Source organism: Pseudochaenichthys georgianus, unplaced genomic scaffold (assembly GCF_902827115.2).
Source record: "Pseudochaenichthys georgianus unplaced genomic scaffold, fPseGeo1.2 scaffold_538_arrow_ctg1, whole genome shotgun sequence".
Classification (NCBI taxonomy): Eukaryota; Metazoa; Chordata; class Actinopteri; order Perciformes; family Channichthyidae; genus Pseudochaenichthys; species Pseudochaenichthys georgianus.
Genome location: NW_027263099.1, coordinates 89909 through 109499, shown reverse-complemented (window position 1 = coordinate 109499; position 19591 = coordinate 89909). Strand labels below are relative to the sequence as shown.

Here is a 19591-nt window from a genome sequence, read left to right as displayed (position 1 = left end):
TACCCTCTCCGTCGTCTATGAAACGGGGTTAGCTTTGTTTGAACACACTTTGGAAGTACACCCATGGATGCACATTACACCCCCTCTCTCACACACACACACACACACACACACACACACACACACACACACACACACACACACACACACACACACACACACACACACACACACACACACACACACACACACACACACACACACACACACACACACACACACACACACACACACCTATAAGCAGTGTGTATAAACTACATATTTAAAAGCCATCCGTTTCCTTGTCCTCTACGGAAATAAAAACTGTGGTTTTAGGTCAATATTTGTCTTTAAATATCATTGGACGGAAAGTGCAGATAAAAGAAAAGCTTTATCTCTGTCATGTTAAATGACAGGCAGCGTGTGTGAGCGGCAGCAGCATTGAAGATGTGAAGATTTACAGTAGAAAGGTGGTAAACCTGCACCGCCTGTAGAGTTCTTTGATGTGAAGAAATATCTCACAGATGACAGCCGACACAGATTCACGAGAAGAGGAGTCTGTAATGTATTAGTCTTTGCATGGTCCTTTTTAACTTGTATGTGCTTTAAAGGCAAACTAAATTGCATCCTATTTTAATGTCTTTAAAACTGATAATAGTCTGGCTCTCTGTCCTTTACTTTGTATCCCTACATATGTTTGAACGCTGGTCACTTTTGGCTCTCCATTATAAGTCTAACATGATCTAAAAGTAATAAAACAAAAACAGAAATGTCTGCAAATTTGCAAATATCCTGTAGAAATGTAACAGTCATCAGATTATTTGTATGTAACTCTAAGGGAATACTTATACTCTGCAGACTCTCTAGATCAGTGCTTCTCAAAGTGTGGTCCGCGGACCCCCTAGTGGTCCGTGAGCGCCCCTAGTGGTCCGTGAGTATATTGATAACATTTCACATTTGAAATAAATAAATAAAAGTTTTCCGCACTCTCGCGGGAATATCTCCGCAATGGAGCGAGCTTAAGTTTCACTTTCAATTGCATGATATAGCCCAGCGCAACACCTTCATCACACATGTTGCCACTTGTTTGTACCATTTGCAGGCCATTTCTAATCTGTTCTAGAAAAATGATGTGTTTTTGGATATTTTTGGAGTTAGGTGGTCCGCGAGTGTTTCTTTATTGGTTAAGTGTCCTTGGTATGAAAAAGTTTGAGAAACACTGCTCTAGATATAGGAGGAGATGCTTGTTAACCCCGTTGGAGATAACACCTTAGTAATCAGTCTGTATGGTAGGAATATATTTCTGTAAAGTACACAAAGCAGTCTTTATTCCATCCTTGTGGCAGCTGGTCGGCTTCAGAAAGCAGCAGCCGTAACACAAAACACTCGGGGGGTAACTGAGAGTTTGAAGAGGTTAAGCACCTGCTTCAAACTCCTTAAAGGTGAATAAAAGGCATTAGTTTAAGATATATTGAACAGACACATTAAAGTATGGACAAGTGCAGCTAAGTGGACGTGTGTAGAAGTCCTCAACCATTCAGCATATTTAATCTCTGACATAGTGTTGTTTAAAGACACAGATTAAGACCTTTTCCTATTGTTATCAATCTCCTTTTTGACCCAAGGACCTCTACAAACACGCTACAGCTGGTACAGTACTTTGCATTTCTTACCCTTTATAAAGTCCTTTTAATGTAGGAATTCAACACTGACAACGTCTAGGCACCCACGTCCAATGACAGAATGATTAAAACACATTACAGTGATCTATTTTAGCATCGTCACCATGTTTTAAGGCCATGTGTGAAGCCATTATTCAAACCAAACACCCACTCAAAGTTGAACCTCTGATATTATAAATCTGCCTTCTTCACATCTGCTCTGAGTTCAGTTCGCCTCTCCCCTCTCCCACACAGTTGTACAGATTTCAAAGTCAGTTGTGAGCATGAATGATTGCAGTAGTCACTGTGTGACTACACAAGGGGACGGGTGATAACCGGAAAAGCACGACATGGGACCTTTAAAGCGAATGTCCATCCATTGATTGCTTAGGTTCAGTTCACGCTGTCATATTGAACCACCAGTCAATTGATGAGAAGAAACGTTGCTATTTAATGAGTTTGCCCCAAGTCAGGCTGGACAAAAGCTTTAATGAACCGCTGTCATAGTGCATCTCGCTCTACCGTCTAATTAGGGGACCTCCCACTAATGATATCTCTAGAGGAAGAACACCAGTGAGCACCAGTCAGAGCGCTTTCTGCCCTCAGGAGACAGTCCAATTAACATCATAATTAGTGCACAAAATACGACTGACTGATGATTCAAAATCTGGATGCAGGGAAATGCAAAGGGCTCGATTTGTCATATCCAGTATTTCCACGACATATGATTAGATATCCTCTTATCGTGCTAGTTGTTAGAGACAGTTTTACTTATGACACACACATTTGGACACTTCCCACGTTACATGTTGATATTTTTCTGTTGGCGGTTTAAACTGAAGAACGGTTTAGACTCTTGAGACAATGTATTCCCAGTTCACACAGATATTAGGCCGAGTTTATACAGCCCTATTAAGCCTGTTGGTGTGTCTATAGGAAGACACAGGTCAGCACTGCAAATCTAACCACAGGGTGTTAATAATAAGTTGTCTTTAAATTAGAGAGCCACACATTTGGCGATGGCTAGCGACATAGCTAACATTTGATAGCTAGTTTGATGGATGTGTAGCTTAGGTAAGTTGCTAACTAGGTAGATAGCGAACGTTTTTAGCAGGACCTACAGATATAGACAGATATATAGATAGATAGATAACGTTCGCTTGCTAAATAGCTACGATCGCGAGCTTGATAGCTAATGTTTGATAGCTAATGTTTGATAGCTAGCTTGTTAGGTAGGTAGCTTGTTAGGTAGGTAGCTAGGTAGGTAGGTAGGGTAGGGTAGGGTAGGGTAGGGTAGGGTGGGTGGGTAGGTAGGTAGGTAGGTAGGTAGGTAGGTAGGTAGGTAGGTAGGTAGGTAGGTAGGTAGGTAGCTAGCTAGCTAGCTAGCTAGCTAGGTAGCTAGGTAGGTACAGTATATGTTTGCAGGCTAAAATAGCACACTGACATATTAATAGGTTAACTTTTCTTATAACTGTCTCTCCTTCTGGCCGTGAGAGTTATTCTAATCTGTCCACGTGAGCTTTAGTCTGACCAGCTCATATGTTTTGGTACTTTTTGTAGCTCCTCATAGTCGTGGCCATTTACAAAAGACACTAAAGAGTCATTCAAAATGTCCTCATATATGAGATTTTTGGACATTTTCATATGTCATCCTTCCAGTCACTAACAAGGGATGGATGTGGCTCTGTTAAACCACTGCATAGGCACAGTGTAGCTGTAAATGATATTTAATCAAATATATTGTTTACATTGCGGCTAGTGCTAAACTGGACGAGCTAACACATAGGCCTAGACTTTGAACCGGAAGTGGGGAAAGGGACCGGGCTCAACCAGAATCAGTGTGTGTGGGATGCATACATAAACGTACATACAAATTAAACCAAAAACACAGATAGAAAACTAATTTAAGAAAGCTATTATAACATTAACACATATTTAAATATATAGTCAAATATAGCAGTATTTACGTTGAATATGGTTGAAATCGTAGAAATGGAATTGGAATAAAATACGTGCAGTAATGATAAACAAGATATTGTATACATTGTAGGCATTAATGTAGTCTGTGATGTGGCTGATACGGTGTATAATAATAAAGTGAATATATAAGAAATGAATGAGGATTATTGAAAGGGAAAAACAAAGACCAACTAACAAAACTTTAATGTCTCTTACACACATTTTACTACCAGTGTACTGTAAGTATGCCCCTTCTTTTTCCCCATGCACACCTCCTTTAAAAACGCATTGATTTCCATGAGTGTCCTGGCCACGCTTTGACTCAGTAAATGGTCTCCAGAAAAAGTATCCATCCCTCAGATCCCTGCGTCAGGGAGCTTCTAATAAATGGGGGTCACCTGACCTCATGCATACATTACCTCCAGGTTACCTTGACCTCCATTCTGTGCTGAAGGTGCCGTTTACTCACCTGGTATCTCAGCAAGGTGATGATGCCGGTGTTGCAGATGGAGAATAATGACTTGTTAACAATGAAAGCTCAGCGAGATATTCTGACAAAGTGACTCTGTCGGAGAGTTCACATTGCAGACTGCTGGAATATCAGATAGCGTCGGCTTCTCCTTCTCAGTGTTTTTTGTTTCAGGCTGAATCAGCGTACGTATTATGGTAATACGATCACCCATCTGTGAACCGGAGGAATTGCCACAGACGTTTTCTATTCCCTCCTCTTCTGGGGATTGTTAATACCTTTAGTGATACCTTGATGCAATTCATCCAGAGTGGGGAATTCTCACTGGTACGCGTGTAATCGAGTTTGCCTAAGTGAAACTGCAGTCAGATTTCTCAGATGGGATTTGTAATTAGCCGAGATGAACTTTGCTGCCGCTCTGCTTCCTAACAGCCTTGAAATCAGACATATTGGAAACACACAGAGGGAGGATTGATGGGAGACTTTTGTGATGTAATCTAATCTGTTCACACACTAACACACACCTGTAAACAGGAGGCGCATTGGATTAGTGCGTAGGTGTTAGGATCGGGGGGGGCACAGGTTCAAACCCCACTGCAGTCAGCATGTCGTTGTGTCCCTGAAGACACTTCACCCCAAAGTGCTCCTGTGGGGATTGTCCACAGTATTGAGTATGTAAGTCGCTTTGAATAAAAGCGTCTAACAAGTGACCTGTAATGCAATGTAATGTAAACACATGCATTCAAGGGCAGGTGGATGTGAACAACTAACACATGCACAGCTGGGTTGGGAGGGTTAATTAAAAAAAAAGAATTAAATTACTAGTTACCTGTAACAAAATGTCACCTAAAGCAAATATCATTAAGACTTTTTTACTGAAGTGTATTATGTAAGACAACAGAACAATGGGACCTTTTTTGTAAAAAAATGAAAGTGAGATATTTTTGTAAAAAGTGAGATTTTTTGGGGAAAAGTGAGATTTTTGGGAAAACAATAGATTTTTGGGGAAAAGTGAGATTTGAGTATTTACAAAAAGTGATAATAAAAAAAAAACCGAAATGTGAAAAAAAGGAAGAATTTGAGAAAACATTCTGACTTTTTTTAAAAGCCTGACTTTCGAAAAAAAAGTCTGGAGTTTATGCAAGTAGTATATATTCTCACTTAAAGTATTATCCCACAGAACAGCTGACAGAGAAGAGATAACGTCTGATCCTTTACAACAAACATATGATCTTTTTAGGTTTTTGCTAACACTGTAATCGTGCTAATAATCCACCATTTTAGAAATGTATCAGTAATCTGATATTTTATATTCTTAATCCTGCTTCTCCCAAAGTCTGTTCATATCAAGTTGCAAGGCTTTATTGTCATTTGCACATTAGCTACAGTGTAGATATGTCAATGAAAAACGTACGGTGCAGGCTCCTCCAACAGAGCAACATATATATAGGACATCATTGCTGCTGACTCTGGCCGCCTCAGCATCCTCATCCTCCTGGACCTCTCTAAAGCGTTTGACTCCATCTCCCACACCATCCTACTCACCCGCCTATCTGACCTCCTAGGTGTCACTGGCACATAGGGTTGTAAAATTCAGGGAATTTTCAAAGATGGAAACTTTCCATGGGAATAAACTGGGAATTTTCAAAATTAAAGGTTGGCTCTTCATAGGGAACTTAAATAAGTATTTTTTAGCATAATTTTGACTAAAACAAACAGATGCCATTCAAGTACACTTGAATATCCATGCCATAGCACACCGCTTACTGCATGGCTATTGAGACCACACAAAGGTTCGCAACAGGCTCACACATGTGAGAGTGGAAACACTGGTTGGCATTCGGGCAAACCTAAAGCTCTCTGAGCCGGACACAGAGCCACCCTCAACAAGGCTGGACAGTGACACTGAAGAGGACGACTCAGAGTGTGATGTTGATGAGGCCCAGGAAGAGCCCGTTGACTGAAAGGCTTTAGCAACAATGCAGAGGATTGCTTGAAGGAAGATTTGCTTTTGTTTAATGGGACTTCTTGGAGGGAGAGGGGCTCTTTTCATTTAACATTTAGAATGGGATTTTTGGAGTGAGTAGGGGTTGGGGGGGATGAGTAACATTTAACTCAACATTCCTGTTTTCGTTCTTCAATGAAACAAATAATTGTTCAATAAAATAATTAAAACTTGTTCTGTTCTACTTTAAAAAAAAATCCCATAAAAAATAATCTGTTGAAATGTCATGTTTTTTGTTTAATTTTGCATCGAAAATTTCCAAAATTCCCCAGCTTAACTTCACATGGAAACTTTCCGGAAATTTACTGGAAACTTTCCGCCCCTTTGCAACCCTACTGGCACAGCCCTGTCCTGGTTCACATCCTACCTCCATAACAGGGAACAGTTTGTAACCATTAATGGCTCAAATTCACCCCCGACCCCAGCCAATCACGGTGTACCCCAGGGCTCTGTGCTTGGCCCCCGCCTGTTCACCATTTACATGCTCCCCCTCGGCCAGATTATCCGACATCATGGACTCAATTTCCACTGCTACGCTGATGATACCCAGCTGTATCTCAGCACTACTCCATCCTCCCAGCTCCCCCCCCCCAGCCTCTCGCTATATCAATCCAAGCTATTGTTATTATTATAGAGCAAATAAAACAGATAAAATAATGCAAGAACATAGTCATAGTCCTAAAACATTTAATTAAATGGCTATAGTTATGTCTATAATGTATACATGGCTATCATTTCATTAAAAGACAGTTTGCAGGATCAAACCATTACATTATAGCCATTTGATTAAATGTTTATGACTCTGACTCTATGTTTTGAGATGTGCAAGTAAATACAAATCAAATAGAAATAGTGCATTATGTGTATTGCATGCATTGGGAGGCAAACACACACACACACAGATGCACACACTCCCCATTAAAAAACCCAAACACTGAAGCCTTATGGGATAAACAAGAAGCTGCCTTTGAGCGAGGGAGGAAGATGTTAGGAGGAAAATATCGTCTTTGATCTGATGATATCTGCGGCGCGGGCTAAGTTGCCATGAAGGATGAACAAAACAAGAGTGTTTGTCAAACATGATTCTGCTTTCGTCTCGGCGACGCTCCGGGACTGTAAAAGCTGAGAGGAAGGTGGTAACTTCACATCTTTATCTGCAGTGTGACATAAAGGTTCTCTGCTTTGTTGAAAAAGCTCTTTACAGAATCTCTGCTGACGGATCAGGGTTAGACAGCAGCAGATTACCTGTTGCACCTCTGGAGGGTTTGATATATTATAATGAAGCATTTTTACAGTGTTAGACAGACTCTCCGCTGCTGCCCCACAGCCTCTTTGACTGATGCAGTTATTGAATACACGGATGTCTTGAGTAGCTGCAATACTGTGAAAAGAGCCATCCTGCATAATACCTATTTTTACTTTTGATAATATAACATTTTGATGATATAAACACTGTTCAATCATAAGCCTAAGCTTTTTCAGAATTGTGATTTTTGTTTTCTGACTTTCTTCATAATCCTGATTTTTTTTCGGAGTTTTGTATTTTTTCCCAAATAGTTTTCAAAATGTTGACTTTTTTTTAAAAATTCCTCAGAATTCCGTTTTTTTTGTTTTATAACTATTTCCAAAATTCTTGCCCTTTTTTTAAAGTCAGAACATTTTTTGAAATCCGCATTTTTCCTCAAAACTCTGACTTTAACTACGAACTACGATTCTGTGAAAAGAGCCATTGTGCATAATGCGTATTTTTACTTTTGATAATATAACATTTTGAAGATATAAACATTGTTCATTCGTGAGCCTGAGCTTTTTCAGAATTGTGATTTTTGATTTCTGACTTTCTTCAAAATTCTGATTTTTTTCAGAATTTTCTCAGATTTGTATTTTTCTCCAAATTGTTTTCAAAATTCTGACTTTTTTCAAAAATCTGAAATTTTTTCGAATTTCCTACGATTTGCGTTTTTTTCTTCTTTTATAACTTTTTCCAAAATTCTTACCCTTCTTTTAAAGTCAGAACATTTTTTGAAATCCGCATTTTTCCTCAAAACTCTGACTTTAACTACGAACTACGATTCTGTGAAAAGAGCCATTGTGCATAATGCGTATTTTTACTTTTGATAATATAACATTTTGAAGATATAAACATTGTTCATTCGTGAGCCTGAGCTTTTTCAGAATTGTGATTTTTGTTTTCTGACTTTCTTCATAATCCTGACTTTTTTTTCATAATCCTGACTTTTTTCAGAATTTTCTCAGATTTGTATTTTTCTCCAAATTGTTTTCAAAATTCTGATTTTTTTCAAAATTCAGACTTTTTTTCGAATTTCCTCCGATTTGCGTTTTTTTTTCTTTTATAACTTTTTCCAAAATTCTTGCGTATTTTTACTTTTGATAATATAACACCATTTCAATGATATATAGACATTGTTAACAATATTAAATAGCAACATGGTCAACCTTCATTACAGTGTGGGGGTCTCAAATGTTGTATTTAAATTCCAAATGGACTAAAAAGGAACCTCCTAAACGCATTGCTGTCGTATCTCACAGAAACCTTACCTACTTGCACGTCTAAAGAGAAGAGCAACTCCAGCCTGGACACACACACACACACACACACACACACACACACACACACACACACACACACACACACACACACACACACACACACACACACACACACACACACACACACACACACACACACACACACACACACACACACACAAGCAGCAGACTTTATTTGTGTCTGTCGCTGGTTGCGAAATGTGCAGTGAAACACAACATCACATTCCCCTCTTGCATGTAGCAATTCAAGAAAAAGCTGCATGTATATTTTAAAATATATTTAAGTCTGATTACTTTGTGCTTTGCATTGTAGTCTGATGGACCAACAACTATATGAATACATCCCAGTGTGTGAGAAAACATCCACTTTCACAAGCTTTGTCTGCCTGAGTCTGTTTTAACCTGAGCTGTCCTTGGATGCATCCCACACACACACACACACACACACACACACACACACACACACACACACACACACACACACACACACACACACACACACACACACACACACACACACACACACACACACACACACACACACACACACACACACACACACCTGGAACACCCTGCAGGTTTAGCACTCAGCAGTCACGCGGATTAACTTAAAAAATATCCTCTCACCCCGTTATCCTCTCATGGCCTCAGAGCTTCTGTTTCTCTCTCTTCCCCGTTCCCTTCCTCCCCTCCTCGTCGTTCCCTTCCTCCCTTCCTCCCCTCCTCGTTGTTTCTTTCCTCCCCTCCTCATTCCCTTCCTCCCCTCCTCGTTTTTCCCTTCCTCCTCTCCTCGTTTCTCCCTTCCTCCCTTCCTTGTTCCCTTCCTCCCCTCCTCGTCGTTCCCTTCCTCCCCTCCTTGTTGTTTCTTTCCTCCCCTCCTCATTCCCGTCCTCCCCTCCTCGTTTTTCCCTTCCTCCTCTCCTCGTTTCTCCCTTCCTCCCTTCCTTGTTCCCTTCCTCCCCTCCTCGTCGTTCCCTTCCTCCCCTCCTCGTTGTTTCTTTCCTCCCCTCCTCATTCCCTTCCTCCCCTCCTCGTTTTTCCCTTCCTCCTCTCCTCCTTGTTCCCTTCCTCTCCTCCTCGTTGTTCCCTTCCTGCCCTCCTCGTTGTTTCTTTCCTCCCCTCCTCATTCCCTTCCTCCCCTCCTCGTTTTTCCCTTCCTCCCCTCCTCGTTTTTCCCTTCCTCTTCTCCTCGTTGCTCCCTTCCTCCCCTCCTCATTCCCTTCCTCCCCTCCTCATTCCCTTCCTCCCCTCCTCGTTTTTCCCTTCCTCCACTCCTCGTTTTTCCCTTCCTCCCCTCCTTGTCGTTCCCTTCCTCCCTTCCTCCCCTCCTCGTTGTTTCTTTCCTCCCCTCCTCATTCCCTTCCTCCCCTCCTCGTTTTCCCCTTCCTCCTCTCCTCGTTGCTCCCTTCCTTGTTCCCTTCCTCCCCTCCTCGTTGCTCCCTTCCTCCCCTCCTCGTTGTTCCCTTCCTGCCCCATCAGAAGGGAGAGACAAGGTGACCCAGTGTGTCTCCCGCTGTCCGTCCAGATGTTGAATCACTGATCGTCGGCCATTGTGTCTCTCTGACAAAGCTCTCAGAAATGATTAATGCTCCGATGGAACACGCTGATTTAGAGGCGGCCTCATGCTCTATTGATCCAACGCTATTATGTCTAAGTAAATGGCATTGTGACATAGTTATAAAACATTTATGTGCGGTACACACACGTGCTGTTGTTGTCCTTGCTTAAAGGTCTTTGAGCAAATCCTCCTCCACTGTAATGTCATGTATCTAGCTGATATCGACTCAAGGTCATCGGCTCGCATGTTTTTACTTTCAAAACTATGCTTTTGATCAAAAGAACGAGACACAGTAAAAGTTTTATTCGGAATTGGCCTCCTTACAAAAATAAACCATACATTTAAATCCCAACAAAGAACTTTATTACGAACACATGTCAACCAAACGGATTATTTTACCGCCTTTTGACACAAGCAGTAATGTTGCTGTGTCTCCGTATGGATTTGTTTTATCCGTGTTTATGTTGTTTTTCCTCACCTCCCTTTCTCTATCTTTCTGTCCCTAGACAACCTGTTAATTGATTACCAGTTCACCTTCAGTTTGCTTCAGGAAGACGACCGTCACTACACCAGCATCAACTTCATGGCTACACCTGAACAGGTAACACAGCAGGGCATTGGTACCTATCATTTTGAATGTTTGTTTGTATACTTGTCTTAATCTTTTTTTTTTCAGATCTTTTTTACCTCAGTATTCTGACTTATAAAAAAAATAATTGTGACTCTTTTTCTAATATTCTGAAATGTTTCTAAATAAGATTTTTAGTTAGAAGTTAGAATTATTATTTTTTCTGACTTTCTTTTAAAAAATTTACTTTTTTCAAAATTCTGACTTTTTAAGGTTAGAATTCTTTTTTTTATTTCTGACTTTATTTTCCAAAAAATTGACTTTTTTCTCAAAACTCTGACTGTATTCAGAATTCAGAATTTTTCAGAATTCTTACATTTTTTGAAATTGTGACTTTTTTCAAAATGTTGACTTCGGAAAATTCGGATTTTTTTCAGAATTCGGACTTCTGTCTAAAATTCAGACTTTTTTCAAAAATTCGGACTTTTTTTTTAATATGACTTTTTCTGAAAATTCTTACTGTTTCTGAAAATTCAGACTTTTTCTGAAAAGTCTGACTTTTTGTAAATTCTGACTTTTTTTTAATATGACTTTTTATCAAAATTCTTACTGTTTCTGTAAATTCTGACTTTTTTTGAAAATTCTGACTTAAAAAAATTCTGACTTTGAAAATGCAGATTTTATTTTGAAAATGCTGACTTTTTCAGAAAATTCGGACTTTTTTTATAAATCCTACTTTTTCAGAAAATTCTGACTTTATTTGAAACTTCTGACTTTTAAAAAAAAAAAAATTAAAAGTCTCACTTTTTTTCATGACTAAAGGAAAATTCACTTCTGATCCAAAATGATACATACCCTCTTACGTTAAAGTATAAATACTGTATCATGACATGTCAAATTAAAGCCTCTAACTTCTTGTTACATTCAATCCAGGGTACAACAGTAAGTATTTCCAAACAGATCCGCCTCAGTATCAAACATGTATGACGCTATAATGATCCAAACATCGGGCAACAAATGGTCATAGTTTTAAAGGTGTTGTTGCCATACTTAGAGGCACAGAGACATGATCACAGGACACCAAGGCCTGTACATGGAGCAGGACATCATGCGTTCACACAAAGTTTGCCAATGTAAGATGTAGAAGTGTTGTTTGTGTAATCTGCTGTCAACACTAAGAGACATCTACATTCTCACGATGTGTCTGTGTTTCCTCCTCTGAGCCCGAAGGCGTGTGCCGATGCAACTCAGAGTTGAATTTCGGGGCAGCATTGCAGACAAAATCAATCGAACGGTGCCAAGAGGGGCCAATAGATTCAGAAACGCTCCAAGGTGATACGAGTGGAGGCGGAGAAGCTAAAGTTAAAGATGTGTTTGCAGAGACATCCCCCGCTGGGCTGCGTGAATACACGAGAAACTGCAGGTCTGGAGGAAAACAAGTTAAACTGTGTATGCTGCCAGGAAGTTGTCCATCAGCTAAGAACTCAATACGGCGGTCGATACAAATGAGACGGAATTAATTATCTTTGAGTCTGAATGTATCTCAAGCCTTTTTTTCCCTGTGTCCAACTTTAATCCACTCTTCGTGCAGCGTCCATCTAATCATGATTCCTGTAGCACACAACGGATGCACCCAGACAGAAAGTAGTTAGACTATCGGTGAAGATGTTAGTGTGTGTGAGTGTATGTAGAGTGCCGCGGTGACGCGTCCTAAAACCCGGAAGTAAACTCCTTCCGGTTCCTTCGTGAAAGCAATCTCTCCGTAGGGTTTTGGACAATAGCTGGAACTAAGGTCTGTGGCTGAGACGCATTTAAGAGACGGGACACGTTTTGTTCAGTCGGATAATCTCCACATGTCTACCCTACTTTTATAATGTTCTAATCATAAATATATCAATCAATCAATCAATGTTTATTTATAGCCCAATATCACAAATGTTACATCTGTCTCAGTGGACTTCACAGTTTGTACAGAATATCAGTATGACAATACGACACCCTCTGTCCTTAGACCCTCTGTCCTTAGACCCTCTGTCCTTAGACCCTCTGTCCTCAGACCCTCTGTCCTCAGACCCTCTGTCCTCAGACCCTCTGTCCTTAGACCCTCTGTCCTCAGACCCTCTGTCCTTAGACCCTCTGTCCTTAGACCCTCTGTCCTTAGACCCTCTGTCCTTAGAACCTCTGTCCTTAGACCCTCTGTCCTTAGACCCTCTTTCCTTAGACCCTCTGTCCTTAGACCCTCTGTCCTTTGACCCTCTATCCTTAGACCCTCTGTCCTTAGAACCTCTGTCCTTAGACCCTCTGTCCTTAGACCCTCTGTCCTCAGACCCTCTGTCCTCAGACCCTCTGTCCTCAGACCCTCTGTCCTCAGACCCTCTGTCCTTAGACCCTCTGTCCTCAGACCCTCTGTCCTTAGACCCTCTGTCCTTAGACCCTCTGTCCTTAGACCCTCTGTCCTTAGAACCTCTGTCCTTAGACCCTCTGTCCTTAGACCCTCTTTCCTTAGACCCTCTGTCCTTAGACCCTCTGTCCTCAGACCCTCTGTCCTCAGACCCTCTGTCCTTAGACCCTCTGTCCTCAGACCCTCTCCCAGGACGGACAGACGTGCAATAGATGCCGTGTGTAAATTGAAAAGATAATACATTTGCAACATAGGTAGTCCAGATGTTTGGAAATGCATGTGTGTATAATAGGAAGACGAATCCACGAGGACATCCATCCAGGACCTATGATCCAGGACCACAGCCACGACTCAAGATCCAGGGCTCGCGATCCAGGACTCAGGACCTCAGGATCATCCATGACTCCGGATCCCGGTGTATAGAGACACCAAAAAGAAAGACATGTGGGGAAGCTGGGTTAATGGGAACGTGAGAGGACACAGGTATAGACAGAGAGAAGGTAGAAGTAAGATGTCCCCCGACAAACTAAGCCTACATCAGCAATATAATCTATAAAATAGATAATCTAGTCGCCAGAAGCAAAATGCTAACGTTATGCTATAAAGGAACTACAGCCGGCTTCAACGTCACGCCGACTTCAGATCCATATTCAAACATGCAGACTCTAAATGGAACGAGTTGAAGCGTTTGCTTGAACACTCTGCAGGAGGCAGGGACTTGCTTTCAAGCAGAACAGAAACTAACTCAGAGGAGTGTTCACGTGTTCGGCGTAATGACGTACAACGGCCTCCACGACTTCTGTAGTCCTGTTCAGCCACTTGGTAACAACCATCGTTTCTCAGACACGTTGTTACGAACCCACGAGGGATGAGGAAGGCAACACAGAATGGAATCGGTAATTAATTATAACTGGGTTTAACGGGATAACAACAGGAGGGCACATATAGCATAAGCCAAACCAAAGAGCACAGGTAAACTGAAGGAGGACTCTAACGGTGAGCCTACATCCACACCTGACTACTAATCACTGCTAATGGGAGAGGCCGCGGGGAAGTGCAGCTACACAGGGAAACCAAAACACGCTAACACATATCTAAGCACACTACTCTGAACACGTATAGCACACTAACCGCGGATCACACACGTTCTGACAGTCTAACGGGTCCACGACAGCAGCGCCTCCCGAGTGATGGGTGCCCCCAGGCTTTGTAGTCACCTCCGGAAGGTGTGCGCTGGGGCTGCACGGGGATTGGAGTGCGTCGGGCCCGGCGTGCTCCAATCAGTGTCCTCGGACCAGGAGATGGCAGCCGATGACGTTGGGGCAACTACACAGCTCGTTTACATACATGTACAGAAAACAGAATTACAAGGAGCGGAGAGGCGACGGCCGTCAACTCTTCAGAAATCAGTGGGCTCAGTGCTGCTGTATTTAATGGCGTAGAATAAAACATGATCCGTCTCTTCAATGTGTCTCAACCACAGACCTTATTTCCAGATATTCTCCTAAACCAGTGTTTCTCAAAGTGTGGTCCGTGAGCGCCCCCTAGTGGTCCGTGAGTATATTGGTAACATTTCACATTTGAAATAAATAAATAAATTAAAGTTTTCCGCACTCTCGTGGGAATATCTCCGCAATGGAACAAGCTTACGTTTCACTTTCTATTGCATGATAAAGCCCAGGGCAACACCTTCGTCACACATGTTGCCACTTGTTTGTACCATTTCCAGGCGATTTATAATTTGTTCTAGAAAAACGATGTGTTTTGGGATATTTGTGGAGTTAGGTGGTCCGCGAGTGTTTTTTTATTGCTTAAGTGTCCTTGGTATGAAACAGTTTGAGAAACACTGGCCTAAACCCTACGGAGAGATGGCGTTGCTTTTTGGCGAAGGAACCGGAAGTGGTAAAAATGCTAACTTCCTCCCGGGTTTTAGGACGCGTCACTGCGGCACTCCATTGAAGCCAGTGGATATGTTGACGTGTGTTACTTTAACTCTTCGGTTTGTAAACATTGTATTTGGGATCGGTCGGGCTCCAGACTGAAGCTCATATCAACAGTTAATAATACCTTTTGCCTACTTTTGGTTTTCCTTGGTCCAACTTTGATCCACTCTTCATCCAGTTCTGCGATCCGACCCTACATGTGTTTGTGTCTCTTTTTTAGGCAAACAAGAACCTCGACATGTCCATCAACGCCTCCAACAACTTTAACCTCAACATCACCTGGTCCCTAAGCTCAACAGGTAGAAGACATATTGCATTTATACTTACCTGCTTTATATTTTATTTAACCCTTGTGTTGTGTTCGAAAGCTGTTACCGTTTTTTTGTCAATTTTGACCCATGATTTATCTCAGTCCAAAACTCAAAAAAATAATGACTATCATCCAATAGTGTTTTAACTACATCATAACTAACTTATTATGCATTCATAACCGTACAATCCTGTTGTCATTTAATGTTATGGCCCCAAAAAACATTACACCACATATTTAAGTAAAACATGTGATTCAATTCACTCATTATATTTCCTATAGTGAAGACAGTGGATCATTACGTTATCTGACTATAATAGACTAATATTAGAATACAATCTCCCCCAAACAGCTTTACATTATCGTTACAGTGGATGAAGGGCGGGGGGGGGGGGGGGGGAGGGGTGTCTAAAGTCAAAGATGAATCTTGATTGGGCCCAATTTTACCCCGAGTCACCCAAAACAATTCTGCTGGGTCTCCCCAGACCCCAACACCAAATGATACACTTTTTTTTTTAGAGACCTTCAGACTTGGCTAAACTGATCAAAATCTGTTTTGTAGTGTTTATATAGCTGCTGCGGAGGATATCATGAAGCCTCGTTCCCATAAAAATAACTAGAGCGCAAACATTTCTCAAATTGGGATCAATAAAGTTATTTTCTTATCTTATCTGCAACTCTGACTACTTTTAAATCCAGGCTGAAGACTTTTCTTTTTGTCGCAGCTTTTAATTGAACTATTCATATCTTAAACTGCACTGTAACTTTTATCCATGTATTTTCCTTAATGTTTATTTTATTAGCTTTTCTTTTTTAATGCTTAATGTCTTTCATTTTTTTTTGTAAAGCACTTTGAATTGCCTTGCGTTGAAAAGTGCTATATAAATAAACTTGCCTTGCCTTATCTTATCTTAAACATACAGTATGGCAAAAATAAGTGATTAGACTTATTTCGGCTGATTAGACTATGGCCTTTGTTGGCTTGTCTGCAATTAATTAATCATTGGGTTGATTAATGTGCTAATTATTTTCTTCTTCAGCCCCAAAAAGGTCAGGTTTGTACTGCTGTGTAATAAACAGTCGATCACTAGAAGGTTAAAAGTTCACTATCACATAAAAAGCAACAAAGCTTCAAACGAAAATAAGCTGGTACCATGTTTAGCATCTTATTGATCACTTATCAAAGAAGTTGCTAATGTTAAGAATCATTTCAGCTCTAATTGACGTCCATCTAAGGCAGGGGGGTCAAACTCAAATACACAGTGGGCCGAAATAAAAAATGGGTGCTAGTCGAGGGCCGGACTGGTTCAATGTTTATTGCAGAACTTATTGAAATGAACTTATTGCACATATTAAACCTGGAACTAACAAAGATTAAATTATTGCCTATAAAAACAACATTGAACAAAATGCACTTTTTACGTCTTTTATACATGAAGATGTGTCCCCGGTGTCAGAAAGCACAACCCTCTCTCTTTTCCCCCGTACCCAAATCTCTAAAAACGGGGCTGCAACGGAGCTGATTATTATTTGAATTTTTCTGATGTCAGAAAAGGGGTGCTCCGCCTATACGGGCAACTCTCCACCTATCAGGGGAATGAGAGACCGCTCGAAAGCGCTGGAGACGCTGTAGTACATATGCCAGGCCTGTAGGTGGCGCTGTAGTATGCGACAGAAACAGAATCAGCCGTTGCAAAAACAGGGCTGGAAAAGAGCAAATAGAGAAAATGAGGCATGGCTAACATGCATGATCTGTTTGGTATTTTGAAAAAATAATTCACAGACATGTTTTATATAGGTATGGCCCTACAATGTATTATTCAAATATAGCATGATAGGTCCACTTTAAATAATTAGTTGCATTCATTTCTCATGGCTCTATCTGCAGCTTTTCATGCATCATTTCTTATGAGTACATTTCCCCACAGGCAAACAACAGCTTCAACAAAACTATTCCCCTCAGAGAGAAACCAAACATGCCCTGCTGTCGAGAGAGAAAGTGCAGAAGGAAACATCCATTGAACTCAGGTTGCTGCTCTGTGATGCTAGCTCAGGCACTTGGCATCTCATCTCGGGTGCAAGGTCATCAATGTTTGGGGTCAAGGTCATCAATGTTTGGGGTCAGGCTCTGAGCGGAGGAGACCCTCAGGATGGAGTGAAGGCGTGCTGCAATATACCGGCGGGCCAGATCTAATAGGAATTAGAAATTATCCTGCGGGCCGAAATTAAATCCACCACGGGCCGGATTTGGTCCCCGGGCCTCGAGTTTGACACATGTGTTCTAAAGTGCCACACAATGTCGATCGTGATTCCTGTAGCAAACAACAGAAAGATAGTTTACAATAGTTTTGATCTGCTAATATTCAGTGTAGCGCAAATACTATACATCTAAGTAGCTAGGTAAACATGTTACAGGTATGTTCACCTCAGCAAATTGCATGTGTGTGAGTTTACATTGAAGGCAGTGGATATTTTCAACGTGTTTATTTTCAACTCTTCAGTTTGTAAACAATGACTTTGTGATTGGTCGGTCTCCATACTAAAGCCTGTGTTCAAAGTTAATAGAAACTCTACTGCCTGTAGGGTAGACAAAGGTCCACAGCGTTGAGATTTAGAAACACAAGTTAAGTTAAAAGTAAAAAAAAAGCTGGAACCATGTTCAGCATCTGTTTCTTGGAAATTGAAACCAGTGGATTTTTGGACGTGTGTTACTTTAAGTCTTTGTTTTGTAAACAATTAATTGTATTTGGGATCGCTCGGGCTCCATACTAAAGCTCATGTTAACAGTTAATAATAACTCTTACTGCCAGCAGGGTAGACAAAGGTCCACAGCGTTGAGATTCAAAAAACAAGTTGAGTTAGAGACCAAAGCAGTTACCTGTCAGCGTGCTATATAGCTAGCTATCGTTAGCTAACATAAGCTATGTCTAACTACCGAAGTAATTTGCTAATAGTTTAAATAATGCTTGACATCTAAATGATGCTTCCTCCCTCATTTCAGTAAAGGTCTAACATCTACCGGTCTCTTTGAGCCAAGTGGATAAAGAACATTTGAAGCCAATATTCCCTTTAAAACGGCCATTAATCTTCATAGCAGGGCAGTTTTCTGGCATTTCATTACCGTCTAATGAATCTGAAAGTAAGCGGTTATATAAAATGTAATTGTATGAAGAAATCTCACACTATATTTTACTGTTGGCTGCAGTCTTTAAGAGAAGCGGTCAGATCTACTTCCTGTTCACCTCCTGCGGAATCAGAAGCTATTTAGAAATGTCTGGCATTCGGGCTGTTTTATACATCTTCCCCTTCTGATTGCAATTAAGATAAAAGCACTCAACACGCAATGTCTTTGGGCCTCTTCAGTTTGGGACTGTTGGCTGTGGGTCTGTTCGTGTGTGTGTGTGTGTGTGTGTGTGTGTGTGTGTGTGTGTGTGTGTGTGTGTGTGTGTGTGTGTGTGTGTGTGTGTGTGTGTGTGTGTGTGTGTGTGTGTGTGTGTGTGTGTGTGTGTGTGTGTGTGTGTGTGTGTGTGTGTGTGTGTGTCAGAAAAAGTCAAGCATTACACAGAAACTGCTGAAGGAAACTGAAATCGGACCACTTCAGCACTGGGGGAAATGTTAAAAGCCCACTCTGAGTTACTGCCAGGTGTCAACAAAACATTGTTTGTGTGAGATGAACGGCACATCGTTGACATTTACAAAATCTAGGCTGTTTCCACTGCAACCACTTTCTGTGTGAAAATATCTTTACAAGGACGCTGACGGTGAAAGACGCTCTGCTCATCGTGATGCTCTCTCATGGATAAAGGTTTACACTAAAGTTTATTATTGCTACATATTCAGTGTAACATCAGAGTGGTGCAAAAACAAGGCCAGGTAACAACTTCCAGTTACCTCGCCTCGAAGTCAACAGATACTAGCTTGAAATAAGGTCTGTGGTTATAACAAGCTAAAGATATGTTAGTTTTATGTCAAAATATGTCCGTAAATAACCCACTGGTGAATTAAAAAATGATGGTCGTTAACAAGTGTCTAAATGAGACGACTGAACGTCATCACGCCCATTATTAGCCACCTTTAGCTTAGCGGTGGAGACGTGAAGTTATGTGACCGGGCTGTAGTTCCTTTATAGCCCAACATTAGCCACCTTTAGCTTAGCGGTGGTGACGT

At 41.1% G+C, this 19591-nt stretch overlaps 1 protein-coding gene across 1 annotated transcript in view; it reads left to right on the top strand.

The window, feature by feature from the left end:
• Positions 1-19591, top strand: part of LOC117443107 (attractin-like protein 1) — a gene marked incomplete at its 5' end in the record, with an annotated part of 115713 nt that overhangs the window by 55026 nt on the left and 41096 nt on the right. Inside the window, 2 exons of the mRNA XM_034079049.2 lie at positions 10709-10803; positions 15335-15413. Coding sequence (XP_033934940.2) covers positions 10709-10803; positions 15335-15413 — 174 coding nt within the window. The remainder of the gene's footprint in view (positions 1-10708; positions 10804-15334; positions 15414-19591) is intronic.